This window comes from Dryas octopetala, chromosome 4 (genome assembly GCF_963921425.1).
Source record: "Dryas octopetala chromosome 4, drDryOcto1.1, whole genome shotgun sequence".
Classification (NCBI taxonomy): Eukaryota; Viridiplantae; Streptophyta; class Magnoliopsida; order Rosales; family Rosaceae; genus Dryas; species Dryas octopetala.
Window position 1 is genome coordinate 19,773,793 of NC_141369.1, and position 20,986 is coordinate 19,794,778.

The window sequence follows — 20,986 nt, forward strand, 5'->3', positions numbered from 1 at the left end:
TGCCTATTAAGAAAAACAAACCATGATGCTGATTCAGTTTTGTTCCTGCTCAACAAAATTGGTTACGTATATATACAAGGGACAGCTTGAGTTCTAAACTCCTAATTGACTGGTATGGAGGATCTGATAAAGTAGCTTGCTTCTGTACTTCTCTTGCATGTATTCTCTTCAATTGGCCACTTGGATGGTAAACAAAAGTTGTTAAATCAATGATAGAGATTCGAAGCAAGTCTCCATAATCTATATTGAAAAAGGACAAGTGTTGAACTCAAATCATGAGATATGCTTCATATATCAACCTTAAACATATTTCAATGAACCATCCATGATGCCATTTCATTAGAATATTGTTTCAAGCGACTCTTTTTTGCACATGAGAATCCTAATTACTGAAATGAAAACAAGGATACATAATGTCATGTCATATTCAAAGAACAGACGTTTTATTTTCTCTTAATTTTAAACTCCTGAATCAATTTACAAGCCAAATACCTTAAAGTGATATATTACAGATTCTGTTCACTATCTCATCCTATAATACAGAATAAGACACAAAATAAGCTGCTAATAAGAATATATGGAAGGAAAAATACAACTTAAAATTCATCAAAATCTCTCACAGCTTCCTAAAAATATGATTAACTTTACCTTTTCCTAATCTTGTGATTTACACCCCCCTTCGGAGAAGATGAGGATGATGATGAAGACGACAAAACTGACCGATTTTCAGCCATGTCCTTGCAAAATGCCTTCTGTACATCATCTTTAAGTTCCACGAAACGCTGCTTCTTGATTCTCTTCTCTTCTGGAGTGCCCTTTTCGAGGAAGTAATCAGCCATGTCCAAGTCATCGTCCAAAAACTTATCCAGCACTTCTGAGCAATGTGGAAAGAAACGCCGGCCCGTTTCCACTGCCATCACCATATGATATAAGTTTATAACTTACTAACTGCTCAGACAATAATCAGGATACAAACAATGCTCCCTTTTTCCTAAGCTAGTTCCAGTTGCATATAGTTGTGTTAGCTTTATACTTGAAATTAATATGATTTTCAAAGATTCTTGAGTCCTTTTGGGACTAACTTAACCCTGGTCCTAGGGAAGTTAGATCCCAAATTTAACTGCAAAAGTTTCATCAATTTTGCCCTTTTGGGTTGTCTTAAGCTCAACCCATAAGTAGAAGTTAGAGTATCAACTCAAAACAAATTCGCAATGGGTGGAGAAGTTCAGGACCTCATATATTGTAAGGTCCTTTACATTCCCGATATATTCTCAACAGGTTCCACCACTGAGAGAACAAAGGCCTCTATTACATTCAGTGAAGTCTCCCATTCTAGACATTATTGGATCAAATGGTTGTGGCAAGTGTGATCAGTAACAGGTCCAACAGTGAAGGATTTGAGAAGACTGTGTTAAAAGAGGTCAGGCATGGAAAAATGCTTGAAAGTTGAAAGATATCACAACAAGTTTCAAGGACGCATGCAAATCACAAAAGGCTTATAGTATAGGGTTTGGGATACATTTCCCAGGTAAATGAGCATACCTGTTTTAAGAAGGGCTAACAATCTAGCTTGGAGTCTTTTGGTCCGTACAGAAGGTGTTTCATTCAAATCAACCTCTCGCAAGTTCCCACTTGAGCCTCTTGTTGCTGAAAGACCAGTGTACATTGATGTTGAATGAGCATCTGCCACTTCCATAGCAACCCTGGCTTCAGCAGGAAACAACAACCGTGCAAATGCCACTGCAAATTAAAGAAAAACTGCTCAACACTCATTTCTAGGAATGAGGTAGTAGGACTCAAACCCTTATCAATAAATGTAATCCAAGTGAGTGAATTAATACCTCTATTTTCTAGATAGTCCAGCCTCACATGCAAATCATCAGCTATCACCTGTGATGTGGTTGACAAGCTCCCAGACATTGAATTTCTACGCATCTCTCTCTCCAGAAGATCGATGCACATTCTGTCTTTGTTAGATTCCTCACCCTGCTTTGTGTTCTCATTGTAATCCCTTGGTCTAGTCAGCCTCCGGCAAATTGCAACAGCAGTTTGACCATCTGTAGTAGTTTCTGAGGCAGAGGCTCCCCTGTCCAGCAGAGGAACCAGCACAGCTGGCTCCTTACGCCTGGCTGCCACATGAAGTACAGTATGTCCTCGGGGATTTCGAAGGTTGAGATTAGCCGTGCCAATACTAAGAACCTCCTTAACAACCTTAGGATCACAGTATGCAACAGCATAGTGGAGAGCGTAAGCATCATCTAAAGTAATATCAGATTCATTCAGCAGAAGCCCAACCAGTTCAACATCATCAGAGTCTAATGCCTTGTGAATTCTCCTGATTCTCTTATCCTCTTTGACCGGCTCCATAATTTCCACCATGCTTGATTCATCCTTTTCCTGAGATTTGAGACGGAGTGATTTGATATCGTTTGAAACTTCGTGAGGAAGCTCTTTCTCTAGAGTCACTTTGTCAAGATCTGACCTTGCTACCCTCTGGATGCAGTGTAAGAGCAACGGACTCAGTTGGCAGTGGAAAGCAGCTACAAGAATTGGAATTACATCTTCAACAAGAGCTTTCTCAACAAAGTTTAAAAGGCGGCGCTGCATGAATTTGGGAGATGGTCAGTATATATTTGTTCAAACACCTAGAAGTTGGCTAGTGTTGGCTAGTGTTGGCATACACAAAATAAACAATACAAGCATGCTTTTTACTTGCAAAAATATGTCACTTAACAAATTCTTCTAGATGTGTGGGTGTGTGTGTGTGAAACAAGAATATTAGTATTCTTACAAAATTTAAAACTAAGGGGAAGTGTTACAATTGTGGAAAACCAGATCAAATAGCAATTGTTATACTTCAGAGCTTCTGAGAACAAAAGTTAGAGTGTTGACTAAGAAATTATAGGCCACATGCTATAGTGATTAAGAAATTACTTTTATCCTTGAAAAATAGAGTTTTAAGAATACAAATAATTGAGAGCAACAAACATTTACACGAGAAATGTTCTTAAATACAAACAGAAGCCTGAACAAACCTGAACAAGCAGAACAAGCTCTTTCATCTGAAAAGTGGCAGAAGCATACATCAATTCCACAGCATAATTAATAGCAGGGCCGCAAGCATCATGGGCACAACTTTCGTCAACACATGTTGACACTTCTGGAGGTGACTGCTTAAGCTTTCCAGTGTACAAATAGTTCAAGAAAACCTTGAAGGCTTCATAGCCAACCCCACCATAAGGAACCAATTCAGACATAAGATACCTGGGTTTACCTTCCTTCACCGAATTATCATTTCCCTTCTTAAAAAGCTCGTGAAAAAACTGACTCCTTGCAGCCAATATACACCGATTGACACCCACTGGTTTGCCCTCAACAACAATCTCTGCATCACTGTAGTCATATTGAGGATCGAGTAATAGCCTCTCAAGATTGCCACTCAGTTTGCTTAGACTCAGATTTTCAATACTCATCCCAGGTTGAGAACTGGCTGAGGCTGAGACATGGTTACTACTGGACCCATTTGATAGATAAGAGGAGGCAAAGCTCAATGATGATGACAGGTCATTCACATTATCCATGACTTGAAATCTACGCAGTTATAATTCTATTTGAGTTTAACAAGGCTATCAAGAAGCACAAAATCACCCTATGAAGAAACCCATATTAATTCTCAGGCACCAACTGCATAATTCTACTGAAAAAGCATATCTAAGCTAATTTCTCCAAGCACTGTAAATTGCTCAAAACTAGCACAAAAATGAGAAATAATCCGATAATCCAAAAGTCAACACTTAATTCTACTCATTACCCACTTGTTGAAACATTGAGCAAAATCCCAAAAACAAGAAAAAATTAATAATTGCTCTATAAAGCTAGGTACCCAACATGAGGTAATAAATCCTCCATACCCAAATATACATATGACTTGAATCTTCACAAGCCATCAGCCCCATCAAATCTCAAGCTTGTAACATTCAATAGTGAACAGATAACAACAAAGTTCTTGAAACGATTCACAAAAGCTCAAAGAGAAAAGAAACAAGATTGCATACAAAGACACCCCTTTTACTTAGCTTGATGTGTGAATGAAGCAACAACAGCTGGAGATGGTGAAGCTTATGAAAGACCTCGGAGTTGACCAAGAAAAGTTTCAGGCTTTAATAAAGATCCTCTGAAAAAACAAAAAAATCAATGAAGATTTGAAGAAGACAGGGTTTGAAGCTTCGAAGAAGATTAATGGTCTTAGAGAGAATATTGTAAAAGCCGCACTCTCCATATTGGAAGACAATATGGTCTCAGAGTTTTATGTTGATGAAGTGGTTGTGAATCTTACTGGTCGGGTCAGACCAAACGGGGTTGACTGCCCAAATAATAAGACAAAATGCAAAAGCAACTTGTTGTTTATTGATGCCAAAAATAAAATTAATACCATGTCAGCTACCAAAATTTAATATTTATTAAGAATAATTTATGTTATCGAAAAGGAAATTAATTTATATTCTACAGACTACGGTGTGACACTGTTGGACAAGGATCTCCCTCCTCCAGTCTTCTGGGTCCTTTGCCTTGGCTACAGCTGAGTTTGACTCCGACTTGGGTCGTTTGATGAATGATCAAACCAAATTAACCAATCATGGTTCCCACTAATTGTACTATTCAAATTAAAGTCGTAATAATGTGTAAAAGTTTTATAGTTAATTGAAGAAAGTTTAAAACATCATTACTTTACAATTTACATATGAATTATTTATTTATTTGTAAAAATGTATTCCCAAAGGGTACGTGGCATTGATAGTTAGCTCGTTTGGTACGTCGGACTGTACTAATTAATTTCTATCGGATAGTATTACTCTGTTCCAGAGAGTACTGACTGTTTATTCATAATATTATCAGGCGTTTAGTACTGTTCTGGATAAACAGTCTGACTAAGTTATACTGTGCTTAGTACTCCGTCGGATAGTAGATCACACTATTTTATTTTTATTTTTTAATAACTTAGTGGAAATTGAAGAAAAACACTGCCCAAGCAAAACTTTAAAGAAAAAATCTTAACCTAATTCCCAAAAAAAAGTAATAAAAAGATCTATTGAATAAATCTAAAATAAAGGATAAAAAAAAATAATCAGACACCATGTATAAAAGAGGAAATATATAAAGAAAGTAAAGATGAAGAGAGAAGAAGCATATTGGAGAGAGTATGATATAGATAGAGAGAGAGAGAGAGTGAGAGAGTGAGAGATGGATACCTGGAGAAGAGTGAAGAGAATAATCTGTGGAGAAGATAGCAGAGAAGAACCCTATGGAAAAGAAGATGAAAAGAACGTCTGTTGATTTTCAGCGTGTTTTTGTTTTCTCAATTTTTTATAATTAAGTGTGTATTATCTAATCCTAAGTGTGTGGGTTGTATTAGGCTTAGTTTGAGATTTCTGTGAGAAAAAACAACTGTGAAGTAAAGTCAGCTGTGAAGTAAAACAGTTGAATGTTTGGTAAACCATATTTTCTAAAGTGCTGTGAGTACAAAAAGCAGTATGAAGGTGTTTGGTAAATTGTAATGTAAAACTGCTGTGACTATTTATAATTACTAAAATGAGGGTATTATGGGTAAAAAAAATTTCATTGTTGATGTGATTCACTGCAGCTTTCAAAAGCACCTACAAACTTGCTTTATATTTTTGCTGTGGGGAGTTGAGAATTGTGGGGCAAATCACTTTTTCATTTTTTTACCAAACATCAAAGCTGTTGTGCGTGATTGAAAATTGTCATCCACAGTAGCTTTTGGGTCATCCATAACAATCCCAAACGGGGCCTTAGTTAGTCAGGTAAGGAGAGTATTAAAAGCCCAGTTCGGTTTACATAGTCAAGTAATTAAATAATATAAATTGACACCAAACAACTGACATAGACTATTTAATCCTATCCAGAGTCTAATATGATGTACCAAACATGCCTAGTGTAATAAAGGATGAATATAAATGGTAATACAACAAGATATAAAATGAAATGCCTAAAGGTACAAATTAATATTTCAAAGTACAAAATGAATATATTAATATTGTAAAAAATAAATATCAATGATTATTTAATCTAGTGGATATCACTCAATCCCTTTTTATGAGAGTAGGTCATGAGTTCAAAACTCCGACCATACACCACGGTACAAATGTTAATATATCAAGATACAAAATGAATGCATCAAAATACAAAATAAAATCCACCATCGATAAAGAAGAATCTTTCTGGTAAACTTCTATTTTTATTTTATGTTTAATTTGTACAGTAGTAGAAATTTTTAGGGTTAAATACAAAAATGGTTCACGAACTTTACAGTGAATCTCAATTTGGTTCACTATCTATAAAAAGTGTCAATTTGGTACACGAACTTTGTAAGTTGTATCAAAGCAGTACAAACGTTAACTTTCATCGAAAAATTTAATGAAAATTGGTCATGTGCACAGCAAGTGACCACATTTTCAGAGGCATTTTCATCCGTTCATCACATTTTCATATGACCAATTTCGTTAATTTTCTGATAAAAGTTAGCATTTGTACTACTTTGGTACAACTTGGAAAGTTTGTGGACCAAATTGACACTTTTTATAGTTAGTGGATTAAATTGAGACTCATTGTAAAGTTTGTGCACCATTTTTGTATTTAACCCAAATTTATATGTTCGGTTCTCAATAATTTCCCTTTTTTCATTATGTTTAAAATTATTTATAAGTAGAGTAATTTGGTCATTAAAGACCATATTATTAAAAAATAAGAATGACAAATCAAAGTTCCAAGGTTTCAAATTCTCATTTTATCGATTTTTCATTCTCATGTTCAATATAAGGCATTTTTACAGTTCTGCATACATTCAGTGTAAACATGAGAATATTGGTAAAAAAATAAAGGCTTAATTATCGATTTACCACCCAAAATTGTAACTCATTCCCACTTTACCACCTGAAAGTTTTTTCGATCCAGATTACCACCTATAACTTACATCCGTGTCCCATTTTACCTTGTTCCGTCAACAATTCCGTTAATGCTGACGTGGCGCGCTGGATGTGCGCCACGTGTCACATCTTTTTTGTATTTTTTGATTTTTTTGATTTTTCTATTTTTATAAACTTTGAAAATTAATTAAAAATAGCTCCGAACTTAGAAAAATACACGGAAAATTCCTACCGACTTGTCTTAACTAGTACTAATTTACTATGGGGTCAAAATGCCAATTTTCTTTCTAAAAATTTCCAAAAAATTTGGAAAGTCCAAATTTATTTCTAGAAAATTAAAATACTCTAGACTCTTTGAAAATTCATAGAATAATCTCCCGAACTCCAAAAAATATGAGGTCTGCACCGTTAGTCTTCTAAAAACTAACAATACCTTTCTCGTGAACACTTGCTACCCAAAAGACCTCTCGGTCTTAGAGAAAAATAAAATTCTCTATAAAATAAATTCTAGAAAAATTCTAAAATTTCTGTAAAGTCTCGAAATAATTCTCTAAAACAAGCTTTTGGTAATTTTTCAAAATATTTTTGAGAATTTGTCCAAGAGTTTACGAAAATTCTAGAATTTTTTCTAGAATTTATTTAATAGAGGAAAGTTTATTTTAATTTTTTAGAAATAAATTTGGACTTTCTAATTTTTTTGAAAATTTTTAGTGGGCAAATTGGTAATTTAACCTTATAGTAAATTAGTGCTAGTCAAGACGAGTCCGTAGGAATTTTTTTTGTATTTTTCTGAGTTCGGAGCTATTTTTAATTAATTTTCAAAGTTTATAAAAATAAAAAATTAAAAAATTAAAAAATGCGAAAAAAATTAAAAAAGATGTGACACGTGGCGCACATCTAGCGCGCCACGTCAGCATTAACGGCCAGATCGTCAGCATTAACGGAATTGTTGACGGAACAAGGTAAAATGGGACACGGATGTAAGTTACAGGTGGTAATCTGGGACAAAAAAACTTTCAGGTGGTAAAGTGGGAATGAGTTACAGTTTTGGGTGGTAAATCGATAATTAAGCCAAAAATAAATGAGAATAAAACCTCATACTCATTCTGAAAGTCAACCATCCTTAAGTTAAACGCCTTTTATGTAGGCCACTGGAAAATTTTCACATGTATGCTCAAATAGAAAATTATATATATTTTTTGTGAGCAATAGAAAATTGTTTTTTCTAAAAAAAGGCCAGCTGCTATTTCTAAAGGAAAATTGTCAAAATTCATTCATTCATTGATTCCATACAATTTATTCCAACGTGTTCAGATCTCATTGGACAACCCTTGTGAAGTTCAATAAACTGGAGAACACTGGATACAAGCTCATCAACTCCGACAGCCGCTGTAGTATCCACCGTCATCTTGGGGACACCGTCCACATCATATTCCGTGCACCCGCCATACCCTTCCAAAAGCGTCTCCACGTGTCCCCACGTGCGTGGCTTGTGCCAGCTGTCCTCTTTATCGGCGCGCCGCTCCAGCCTTCGGCGCCACTCGGCCTCGTCATTCGGCTTACACTCCACTACCAAAACGCGGGCCCCGCTGCACGCCGCTAATTGGACGAGGCGGTCGAGGTGGGCCCTACGGGAGAGCGGCGAGTCCACGACAACGCTGAGGCCGAGGCTGAGCTGGGTGGAGGCGATTCGCCAGGTGGCGTCGTACGACATGTCGTTGAGCAGGGAAGAAATTTGGGCGGCTTGGAGTTGAAAGCGTTGTTGAAGGGTTAAGGTGGAGTCGCGTACGTCGTCTTTGTCGATGAGAGGGATTTGGAGGGCTGAGGCTAAAGCGTGGGCTAAGGTGCTTTTGCCAGTGCCTGGGTGGCCTTTCATTGCTATTAACATTGGAACTCTACCCTTTTCGTCTTTTGCCATATTACTATGATTCAGTGCTCTGTGAGACTCTGAAAATAATGCATGTTTGAGTAATTGGGTTCTTGTTTTTATTATATATGCTCACTGGGTGTATAATGGGACAAGCTTTTAGAGATAAGGTTGCTGACTTGCTGTTGCATATGGTTTACTTGTTTTTAAGTAGTGTTTGACGTTGTTACCAATTTACCATTGAAAGAGCAAGATAAGAACAAGGGTTAAATAAAAAATTGGTTTATAAACTTTATAATTAATCTCAATTTGATTTACTAACAATAAAAAGTGTTAATTTGGTCCACAAACTTTTTAAGTTGTACCAAAACAATAAAAACGTTAATTTTCAACAAAAAATGTAACGGAAAATTGTTATGTGCACAACAATTGACCATATTTTCATGAGCATTTCAGTCTGTTCATCACATTTTCATGTGATCAATTCCGTTAATTTTCATATAGAAGTTAACGTTTGTACTGCTTTGGTACAACGTGAAAAATTCATGGATCAAATTGATATTTTTTATAATTAGTGAACCAAATTGAGAATCAGTGTAAAATTCGTGAACCATTTTTGTATTTAACCATAAAAACAACCAAACTTCCCATGTCTCCTAAAGAAAGCTAGCTAGAAAGATAAGAATCATAAGGAATTAATGTTAGATAGGAAGAGCAATGCTATTTCTAGTATCTCACCTTATACCACATAATGAAGGATCCTTTTAATACAGTTAAAATCCATTTATATAGGGTTTATACATATAAATCTCAGTTTACACCTCCATTAAGGAGATGATGTACTAAGTAGTCAGTTAAGATGGTACATATAATTTTATTCAGTTGGGAATCATGGGAGAGGGTGGAAAGCAAAAAATGAAGAGGAGAGATCAAACAGCTACTACGTTTACATATAGTTCTATTCATATGAAAACCATGAAGAATGAGAAATGTGAATTATTGTATTGCAAAATTTTAGTAGGTGATTTACTAAGTTTACATATCCATGTGGACGGTTAAGACAATTCATGACATCATGTCATTATAATATTATATTTATATAATCAGTTAATGTGGCCAAACAATATAATCCTTTTGGTATTTTTCTTATTTTATTGTCTTTAGTTCAGGTTCAGTTCTTTCAATGCTGTGTCTTACATTCTTTATATACCCAGAAATCTCCCAAGTGGACCCTGACTTCGAAATTAAACAAGAACCATTTCCAAAAATTAAGAAATTCATTTGACTTTTTAGGGGAAAAATGAAGCTGCCGTTCATTGATGTGATTAAGAACTTGTGTAGGAATCGCCAATCATTGGGGGGGGGGGGGGCAATAGTACATCCGATCAAGAAGTTGTTTATCGGAAAATACAGCTAGCAACCTTTACTTTTGCAAACATGAGCCTAGATTTTTCATCGACTCTGTTACTGATATATATATTCAACTAGCATCTATGATGTCCGAATTCAACTAGTATATCAAACTTCTTTCTAAAACCAAAGATAAATAGTTTCATTGGCCTTGAGACAGCAACAAAATCAGAAGTTAGAATTCAGATGCATTCCTTGGATACCTTCTTCATTAATGTGACTTCTCTGCCTTTCGCTGCAGCCCAGATAAGAAATTCCTAGAGGATAAACTTCGGGAAGTTTAGGAAACTATTATGTTGATGTTGAAGTCAGATTCCTCTTCCTAAAAAATTTGCAGAATTCAAAACATGGGCCTAATGACAGTAATGGGAATCTGAAATGGTTGGCAATCTCGTAGATTCAACTTCTCATATACATGTCATCATATGATTGCATCGGTTGAATCCGCTATACCCAGTCTGGCCTCTTCCTACACAACCAGCTTACTCCCATCTACTGGCTTACAAAATACAGTTAGATCACAGGAATAATCATCATTATCCAGCCCCTGCCCCAGCCCCATTCCTACGCTTCTTCCTCTTGAGTGAATCTCCTCTTGGACCATATGGTCCATAACTGCCTACACCATAACCAACTAAATTTGGACCTTGTGTTGGAGGTGTCTGGCGTGTGTTCAAGAGAGCTGGATCAAGTGGTGGGCGGACACTGTGACTTAATGGGTAACTCAACTTTGCCGTTCCATTAGCAGGCAGCCTAGTACCTTGTGATGGAGGAGGATTTTGGTAAGTGTTCATGGAAGCCGAATCAAGTGGTGGCCAGACATTATTACTTAGTGGTCCTATCAAATAAAAACTTACCGGACCATTAACAGCAGGTAAACTAGTACCTTGTGATGGAGGCTTTTGGTGTGTGTCCATGACAGCCGAATCAAGTGGTGGGGGAACACTGCAACTTAATGGATCACTCAAATTTGCTGCTCCATTAAAGGCAGGTAACCCAGTATCATGCTGATAAGGAAAGTACTGGCGTCTATCATGCTGATGAGGAAAGTACTGGCGTCTATCATACCTCACATGTGATTTGATGGAGTGCTGGTTTAGTTGGACTCTGTCATGGGCCTCATGGCTCATAAGTGTTGTTTCATGCATCTCTCGTTGTCTGAGGTGTGTTTGGTGTGCATCATGGCTCATAAGTGGTGTTTCATGCCTCTCACATGGTCTGAGAAAGTGTGTTGCTTGTGTGTTATGGCTCATAAGTGATTTGAGGAAGGAGCAGTCTTGATTCTGGTCCATCCCTCTCGTCCCTGGCACAGACTTGTCAGTCTCGTTTGCATTTACCACTGAAGTTGGTGAATCCAAAGATTCCTTTGGCAATGAGATCCCAGACTGACCATCATAAGATAGAACACAGGCTATAGCATAAACAGAGGCCCCAAGACCAGGAGGCAAAACTTTCCTTGGATGTGTAACCTACAAAACATTAAACATAGAATTAGACAAAAGGGTGATTTTCAGTGTTCCAGGATATAAATTTGTGCATTACTGCAAATTGCAATTCAAAATTAGCTGTATAAGTAGGAACAAAGGAAGTACACTGAATAAGATTGCTCTAGATAAACGTTCTCTCAAGCAGTAGATCTGAGCAACATCAAGAGCTTTCGACCCAAAATAAAGCCACCGATCCACTATTACTATGACTGAATTATCAGGAGATGACATAATCTTCTCCTCATGTTGTCCACCTGACTTACCATCTATCTCCATTTCATCTTCATCACTTCCATCCCCATTGTCATCCACATCACTCCCCTCATCATTGTCATCATCATCATCGTCATTATTGGTTGGAGCAACAGCAATTTCTGTTGAAAGCAATAATAACGGAAGCGGCCCAACAACAGTACAGTTCCGTATGTTCATACCCCCATCCCCACGGGTTATCTCATCATAAACAATCAATGGACGATCATCATCATTTGTCTTGAATGATAACTTCGTATTGATAGAGTGAGTGTGCAAACGAACTTTACCACCATTAGCAGTCTCTACAATAGATCGTTTCCCATTCTTGAGAGGAGGAAGCAATCTCCCCACCATTGGATACAAACCAGCCACAAGGACAGCTCGGAGTATACCTGGGTCGCGTGCATTCAAGCTACATCTTGACACATCCTCCGGAATTAAACCAAGCCGAACTAGCTCTGTTTGGAGCTGCTTGCGCATACCAGATAGCATATGCATGGTAGTTGAAGACACAAAGTATTTAGAACAGAACTTTCTCTCTTTACCCGTTTCTTTTGCGGTCTTCCAGCAGTCAAATGCTGCTATGACTGCTAGCTGATCACTATGCCCACCATACAATGAAGCAAGTTCGAATTTAGCAGCATTAGCTTTCTTCTTTTCATCCGGTAACATAGGAAGGGCAAATGGATCCTTGTAGTCAGCAGCACATGCCAGAGTCAAAGCTGGGTCAAGACAGTTCATTAGTATGGCAAAGAAAAGCATCTTGCTTGTCAATGGATGAACGGGAAGAGAACCTAGCTTCTCCCCAAGTTCTGTAAGTCTCTCATCAAGGGACAAAGCCCCAATATCTTGAAGAACAACAATTGCATTGCGTATGGTCTCGGAAACTGGAGGATCCAATGTCTTGCGCAAGAAATCTTCTACTTTACAATCTGGATCAAGCAACTTCACCTGTCAATTAGAAACAATGAGAAACGAAGTCTCGTAAACCTTTAATGCATCGCAAAAATCTCATTATATTCGAAAATCACGCAATCGACCATTTTACTTTCAAGTCCAAAGTTAAAAAACATAGTTTGTGCATTGTTATTTTTTTTTTGGGGAGGGGGGGGCGGGCACGGTAACTCATAATTGAAAATTTTTCGCATTAACAGTGACACGGTCATTTATTTCTTTTGGAAAAATTTTATTTCTTCTCAAACCTAAACTAAACTTTCGACTGATCAGATATAAGAATGTATGATCCCAGGAAATGAGAATCCAGATAGACAATGCAATACAAAAACACTGATGCACTCTATGCTATGATTCAAAGGGGTTTATGGGATGAATAGAAAGGCATACCTGCAGACAAAGCTCCTCAATTGGCATTCTCTGAATCTCAGGCACCTGAAAGTCTGGCAATGCAGCTGCTCGAACTTTAGAATAAAGATGATAACAGATTCCAGGCTGACAACGGCCTGCACGCCCCTGCCGCTGCTTGGCACTCGCCTTTGACACCCAAGAAGATTGAAGAGTTGATACATTATTATAAGGATCATAATTTTTTTCCTTCATCCGACCACTGTCTATAACATAAACGACATCATCAATGGTGACGGCAGTTTCAGCAATATTGGTTGAAAGAACAATTTTTCGGCAACCAAGAGGGGGCCGTTTGAAGACCTTCTGTTGCTCAACAGATGGAACCATAGAATGTAGAGCTATTATCACAAACTTAGAAGAATCTCTGAAATATGGATTCATGAGTAATCTCTCCCGGGTTTTATTTATATCATCCCACCCTGGAAGGAAAACAAGGACAGCTCCATCTTCTGAATCGCTACAAATTTTCCTTAATAATTGCTCTATAAGAACAACATCAATATTTTCAGGATTGAAATACTGGAGATATTTATCAAGTAACTTTTGTTCTTCTGTGGAGTTAGAAAGAGCACTTTCTATATGCACTTTCAGTATCTCAGCAGTTTCTCGCTGGTCTTGCCGTTCAGCCAACTCCAATGCAGTTGTTCCATCCTTGGCCTGTAATTGGAAGTCTGCACCAAAAGATAGCAGCATGCAAACCTCTCCGGCTCTACCCTTTCCAGAAAACACCATTAACGGCGTAAGTCCGGTTAAAGAATGCTGGTAATTAAAGAGTTTACAGGTTCCTCCTGTAGAAACCAATTCTAGAAGGGGATCAAATTCATCATTTGACCAAGCCAAATTAATAGATTCATCCAAAGCAAGCTTATGTTCCTCTGTTAAGTCCAGGTCTTCAGTTGGGGCACCCAATGCAGTATCATCAAGGTGATTATTTTCTACAGATTTCAAGATTGTAAGTACATCCTCCAAATAGAAAGTTTTGACCTGATAAAAGAATAATACCAAAAATTTAAAATGAAAGAACTGTAAGATAAACAAATTGGCAAATAACTATCTATTTAAGAGAAATTGACAAATCACTATCCAAGGCAGAGTTATACAGGATAAGTGAACCCAGGGACTCGGATAACCGGGCAGCCACCAAAATATTGTGAAAACCGTTCAACATCAACTGTCGCACTCATCAATATCTGTTATAACAAGTATCATGAAATAGACCACAGATTAGTGATCAATATAAGCTCCAAAAAGGGAAACGCACTAATATTCTAAGAATGACAAAAACAGAAGATGTGTTTAAACTAACCAGATGTAGATGAGGGTGCGAAGAAAGCATGTCTCTGCACATTAGTCACACAAAATCCGAGAAATAAACAAAAATCAGATTAAAAAGTTCCGAATTGATAACTTTGCAAGAGTTCTGTGCATACTGACAGGTCATTTACATCACTAATGAATTACAACACACGGTAACACTTCCACTCAAAATATAATTCACTTCATTCTTTACTTGTATATTACACAAGCAAACAACTTATTGATGATAAATCAATATGTAGTATACCTCATTATTGCCAGCATGAAATCAGAGTGGCGATCCCTTTCATGAATTTCATCCTACAGAGGGAACAATTGGTCATTGCCATTGCAATCGATAGCAACAAAAACAAAGAACTGAAAGCATATTCTTTTTGTATGAGAACTGAGAGCATATGTGTAAACTGTAGATTCTACAACATACATCTAGCAGATAAAGAACTTCCACAAATGAATGCAAACATGAACATTCCAGCTGTATAATCCAATAACTGGAATATGTTCCTAATACACATTCCAGAAAGAAATTAAAGAATCCACATGAAGAAAGAACAAGTACCACAATGATGTGAGTTATGTCAGAGAGATCTTGCTTGGTTGCTTTATTTGATGCATCTGTTTTTGATCTAGCAGCACCTCTGGAAACTAGCATCCTCAATAGAATCCCATTTGTGCAGAACACAATTGATGAGTGCCTGCCACCTTTAGTTTCCAACCGTATCTAGCATTCCCGAAAAATATAAGTTAATTACATGTAGTCCAAAAATACTATGGCCAAGATACATAGGACTTGGAATCCAAAAGACCATGCACATGACTTCCATACATAAATATATAATCACAAGCAACAAAATCTTGAATTTTCCTGGTTCGCTTTAGCAAAGCCCGAGAATATACTTCATATGACAACTGAAAATGACACCACCACGTAACTGCAACCAATATACCAATTTACATTTTTGAAAATCAGACCAGTCAAAAGCTTCCAACAAAAATGTCCAGAATAATTACTACACATTAGTTGTAAAATTGAACAGTCTTTTCTTTTTTCCCAATAAAAATAAATTTTTCAAATTTCTCAGGTTACAGAGTACTGACTTGCAAAACTCAAGAGCGTCTTCTTCCCTAATGACAGTCATGCATGGTGCATATAACTAAATTTAATATGAAGCAGTCACTTAAAATTCTCCTTTTTCTAACAGTGTATGACGAAATGACTGTTCATAAGATAAAAGACAAACTAATACATCAAGACAACTCAGGAGCAACATTACCTTGTATCCAATATTCTCTCCAACACTTTCTCCTCTTTCATAAGAGATTCTCTCAGCAACTGAACACAAAAATACCAAGAGTTGAAAATTTTGTACAGCTTTTGATGAGAAGAGAAAAGAAAATGTTAACTAAAGAGGAACTAAAAGTATTTTATGCCGAACGAAGAGTGTAAACCTGATGTGGCTGAGATACGTCGAGGTTGAGTACACACTATTTTACATGCCTTACCCTTACCCCACATATGGTCCAAAAGAAATTGTGGGACCTGAATCATATTAAAAAGAAAAAAAAAACAATTTCAAACATAATTACAGAAATTAATAATAATAATAATTACCTTTATTAAAGGATTATTTTTCTGCTATTTTAAGCAGCAAAACTAGTTATAGGCAAAAAAGAAACATCAAGAAATGTCAAAAGCATGTCATATATGTCCTCGGTGACTGATCAACACAAGCTAACTAGTAACTACTGAAGCTTATCATAAAAAGCAAAACAAAAAAATTCACATGACTATCAAAAACTGATTAAAATACACAACTCCCATTTACAACAATGGTTACTGCACTCTTGAAACCACATGCACTCAAACAAGCAAGATAAATTAAAGTCTCGATGCTCCACATCTCTCCGTCTTTTATCCATTAAATACTTCTCACTAAAAAAACACTCATAATCTTGTTAAAGTTGTTACTCCAAACCACATGGGGATCAGTATAAAAGTTTGCAAAGTAAATGTACCAATTTTGCTACTGGGGCAGGTTTTTTATTGGTAAAAGTCAACGAAAATATGTCAAAAGTATAGGCAATCATTTCCATGCAACTTACTAGGTGCTCCATGATCATAAAAGATCATAGAACACCCCACATATACTTCTTCACTTTATCCATCAAACTCTAATTCTACTTATCATTGGCATGTCACGTTAACAAAATATCACCTCAATATAAGAATCATGATTTAGAAGTCTCTACGCTGTAAATGTTAAAGTGTCCCTGTTCGTAAGTCCTATTGTAATTTTTATTATATTCAGTACATTTATCCTACTTTTCAAACATAAAAAGTACATTTTCATCCTACTTAACCTACAACCTTTAGATTATAAAAAATCTCCCCACAGTTCTAACAAGCAAGTAACCCCTACTGGCTCACACTTATTTCATATTACGGCCACGTCTTGGAAAACACCAAAAAAAACCTTTCTGAACATCCGAGTAATTTTGTCTTAAACAAAGCAATTGAAGGCTCAATGTCCATTCAGAAGTGACATGAGTCAACATGTGTGAACATTGAGTTGGCTACAACAGTCACTCAACATGATTTATATCCAATTGTTGCCCCCTAATAATTAATGTACACACCTCAAGCCTAACAAATCACAATCAGTAGTTCTTAAATCCCAACTCTTGTTACCATATTGACGCTTGACCACATTGATAAAAAGCTAACAAAAAGAAGGTTCACACCAAAATATTGAAGGAGAAACACCTCTCATATAGAAACATCAACCTTTGAAAAGCAAATGATTCAATACCCAGTTAGTGTAAGCTTGATCCTCCATCTTCAAGAAACATCACTTAACAGTAGAAAGGATATAAGCGGAAAATATCCTCAGTTATGAATTTGCTTCTTACAACTAAAGCCCTTCAAATTATGTCTAATAAGTAGTATCAAATTAATCCCTTCTAGGGATCATTAATGGGGCCATCCCCACATCACCAACAGGTTTGATCAAGGCATCCTCCTGATGAGGCACATGGCCTTGATCATGCCCTTCACACACACATAAAGGGAATATAAGGATCTAAGTCCTTTGCAAAGTTCTTTTGATAAGAATAGTCCTTTGCAAATCTAGGTCAAACAAGTAAATATGTGCTAGATTTAGGCTCAACACTTCATAAGAAAAATCAATTGGGTTTAGCTTAATGTACCAGATGATGAAATTGAGGCACCTCGGATTTCAACCTATCATGCACCAACCATCCAACCCACAACTCTGTATTCCTACTTTCTCATTATTTATAGATTAACAAGTTCAGCATGAAATAGTTATCTAACAGTGTTGTTGTTCATGTTTCTTAAGTTTTCTAAACCAACCAAACCAGCCTCCAAGGTCAAATGACCAAATAATATAAATCTCCTTATAATATGATCAGCTAACCAACCAAATAGGGTTTTCTTGCAAGAGCTGCTCAGATGCACTCTAAAAATGGTGATAAGTCAATAAAACATCATAGCTTATCAAGCTTTACATAGATTTTTACTTCTTCAGCATAATAATTTCAATGTTCCACACTGATCAGAAAATTGCACCTGTTCATTTTGCAAAGTCCTGGATTTATTTCAATGTCAACCATACTAAAAACTAAAGGACCAGCTCTACAACAGTTAACCACTTCATTGCATATCGTGGATAAAATTAAAAACACACAAAGAAGTTTGTGTGAGCGGACTAAAAAGAATAACAAAATAAATGAAATGGACTTCTTTTGAAACAGAGGTTACAGACAAGTTAAGATAAATGTACCATAAAGAAGACAAAGCAAAGAAATAGTAACCTGTGTGGTCTTTCCGCAGCCAGTCTCACCAGATACAAGAACTACCTGCTTTTAAACACGGAACAAACAATAAGTCCCAGTTGTGCTGGAAATCCATTCAATCTGAACCACAGTTCAAAAAAGAAGGCAAAACAGAGTTTCAAGTAACCAGCAACGGACCCGGCCATTCTGAGATAAGGACATAGCATGTATCTAACTTATACCACAGAATTTCAAGAATCATATATGCATAATAACAAGCTAATAACTTTTCAAGCACACATGAAGTGAAGTTCTAAATTAACCTGGTGAGATTCAACTGTTGACGTAATGACATCCCTGTAGGATGCAATTGGAAGCTTAGACCTCGCTTCAGTAATCTGCATGCATAAGATAACAGAAACCTTAGCGCAACTACTATTTTGCAAAACCTATAACTTTTAGTGTAAGAATTGTCACAGCATTAGTTAACTCAGAAATACCTTTATCAAGTTAGTGGATTTCTTCATTCTAGAAGCAAGTGATTGCACTTTCTTTGCAATTTCTGCCTTGTCCATGCAAGGTTTGCAAAACATACTGTCTTTCTTCCGATTGACTTTCTCAGTCTTTTCACTAATTTTCGCAGACATTTCTTTGGCTTCTGCTTCATCATCGGGTGGGTAACGCATGAACAGGTCCCTCAAAACTTCTTGTGTGCCTTCAGAAAATGTCAGAGGAGTGATATTTGGCAAACCATCATTGGTTGTCGCCTTCTTTTTACGTTTGAAAACAGAAACGCACCGTTGCTTCCCACGCCTACCCAAAGTTCATGTTCATTATCAGTTAAAAAAAAAAGTAACAAAACCCAACTCTGCAGATAAGAAAACTGAAGCTTTTCTCTTTCTTTCCCCCAGATATATGGCATCATGTAAACTGCTCTTGAATTCCAAAAAAAAAAAAAAAAAAACAAAAGATAAACAATAAATAAATAAACTGCATTTTGTCACAGTCACAAAAAGTGCAGACACAAGGTACCAGCACTCACCCTTTACTCTTGGACGTCATACCCATTTTCCTGCAATGTTCATGCACTAAAGCACGTTCATGGTTCGACAGATCAGCCTTGAATGTGTACACTGCAAGAAGATTTATAAAAGAACCAATGTAAAAAAAAATAAAAAATCACCCATATCTAATTAATTTCAATCAAATTAAAAACTGGGTCTTTTCCAATTCACATCAAAAGCCCAATAATGGAAACCAACAGGAATTCAAATCACATTCAATCATGAAAATTCATTTACACGCAGTTTAACAGAGGACTTTATTCAAATACTTTACCTCCATCATCGGAGGCCCGGAAGTTACCGAGCTGTCGAATGATTCGGATCCTTGCGGCTTCTGCAACACTAGGGTTTTGCTGTTTGCCGCCTCCTTTCTTCTTCTTTGTCATTTTGCTTGCTCTGTCTGGCTCTCTTCCTCCCTTTCTGGTTTTGTTTTGCTGCTTCTGTTCGTTAAATTATGAATCTGAGTCTGGCTTTTTGGCGCGCAGAGAAATCCAAAGCCTTGAAGAAGAAGAAGAAGGACAATAAGTGACGGGAGTTGTCGAAGGTTGGCGTTTGCTATGCGTAACCACCTTCAGTTCTTCTGCTGTGTGTTTCTTAACTTGGTTGTGGTTTCTGCCCTTTTGCCCTTCGAATATACTTTTGATGCTTTGCGTATTTAGGCGGTGGGCTGGACGCTAACCCTTATTTCTCTTTACACTCTCCAAACCCACTTTTTTTTAATATATTTATTTCATTTTTAGCTTAGATAATTACTTTTTTTTTTATTTAAACATTTACTCAAGGAATAAAATTTCGGTTTCAAAAAAATTTCGACAAAAATTTCAAAGATTTTTAAATTTCGACAAAAATTAAACGAAAACGACGAAAATTGCTATCAAAATACGAAAAATTTTGAATAAAACTTTACTATATGTTTATTTACCATATTATCTACTACATTGATAAAAAAACATTGAAGAAACCAAATTATATGGTAGTTTTCATGTGATATGTGATGAATATAATGTCTGTTGGAAGCAAATACTGTTAAATAAAATTAGTATAATGAATAAATAAAATTAGTATATTTTTTATACTCTATAATCTATACACTAAACCTTATACTTCATATGCCATAATATTATATTAAACCCTATATACTATATATTCTTTAAGATATGATATAAGATATTAGGATTTATACCCTTTAAAGTATTTTTTAAATTATTTTTTATATAAAAGTGTATTATGATTTAAGGTTTAAAGATAACTAAACGAAATCTCAAAAGAATCAAACAAAACCCCAAATCCTTTTTTTTTCTTTCTAACTACCCAAAGACCTCAAACCCTAATCAACCCTTAACCTTTTTTTTTTTTTTTTTTTCTCTTTTTTTCTTTTCTTTTTTTTTCTTTTCTTTTTTTTTTCTTTTTTTTTTCTTTTCTTTCCTTTTCTCTTTTTTTTTTTTTTCTTTCCTTCCTGGCTTCCACTTTTGCCCGTGAGTC

The 20,986-nt window shown here is 36.2% G+C and overlaps 2 protein-coding genes across 4 annotated transcripts; both read right to left on the bottom strand.

Moving 5' to 3' along the window:
- Positions 1–424: 424 nt before the first annotated feature.
- LOC147287818 (BTB/POZ domain and ankyrin repeat-containing protein NPR1-like) lies at positions 425–4,304 on the bottom strand. The gene is made up of 4 exons (XM_086239049.1): positions 3,036–4,304; positions 1,842–2,601; positions 1,543–1,740; positions 425–910 (listed from the first exon to the last, which is right to left on the bottom strand). The coding sequence occupies exons 1-4, from the start codon at positions 3,579–3,581 to the stop codon at positions 645–647; spliced, it is 1,770 nt and encodes a 589-aa protein (XP_086095175.1). The 5' UTR covers positions 3,582–4,304; the 3' UTR covers positions 425–644.
- A 5,852-nt stretch (positions 4,305–10,156) lies between these two features.
- LOC147287819 (DExH-box ATP-dependent RNA helicase DExH6-like) lies at positions 10,157–20,135 on the bottom strand. Of its 3 annotated transcripts, none has more exons than XM_086240535.1 (15): positions 19,779–20,135; positions 19,483–19,573; positions 18,941–19,253; positions 18,764–18,838; positions 18,480–18,524; positions 16,095–16,185; positions 15,920–15,978; positions 15,205–15,366; positions 14,893–14,945; positions 14,635–14,668; positions 14,429–14,518; positions 13,308–14,312; positions 11,814–12,914; positions 11,108–11,690; positions 10,157–10,981 (listed from the first exon to the last, which is right to left on the bottom strand). In XM_086240535.1, the coding sequence occupies exons 1-15, from the start codon at positions 19,888–19,890 to the stop codon at positions 10,758–10,760; spliced, it is 4,038 nt and encodes a 1,345-aa protein (XP_086096661.1). In that variant the 5' UTR covers positions 19,891–20,135; the 3' UTR covers positions 10,157–10,757. The 3 variants fall into 3 exon arrangements, with proteins under 3 accessions (XP_086096661.1, XP_086096660.1, XP_086096662.1); XM_086240536.1 differs by having other exon boundaries at positions 10,802–10,981; positions 11,079–11,690; XM_086240534.1 differs by having other exon boundaries at positions 10,157–11,690.
- Between the last annotated feature and the right edge of the window lie 851 nt (positions 20,136–20,986).

Excerpts from the sequence above, each read along its gene's own strand:
- LOC147287818 (XM_086239049.1), bottom strand. The coding sequence starts at position 3,581 with ATGGATAATGTGAATGACCTGTCATCATCATTGAGCTTTGCCTCCTCT. Across the intron at positions 2,602-3,035 it reads AGCTTGTTCTGCTTGTTCAG|CGCCGCCTTTTAAACTTTGT; the intron begins GTTTGTTCAGGC and ends AAATTCATGCAG. Across the intron at positions 911-1,542 it reads GTTAGCCCTTCTTAAAACAG|TGGAAACGGGCCGGCGTTTC; the intron begins GTATGCTCATTT and ends TGGTGATGGCAG.
- LOC147287819 (XM_086240534.1), bottom strand. The coding sequence starts at position 19,890 with ATGACAAAGAAGAAGAAAGGAGGCGGCAAACAGCAAAACCCTAGTGTT. Across the intron at positions 18,525-18,763 it reads CAACAGTTGAATCTCACCAG|GTAGTTCTTGTATCTGGTGA; the intron begins GTTAATTTAGAA and ends GTTTAAAAGCAG. Across the intron at positions 15,367-15,919 it reads GAGAGAATATTGGATACAAG|ATACGGTTGGAAACTAAAGG; the intron begins GTAATGTTGCTC and ends CGGGAATGCTAG.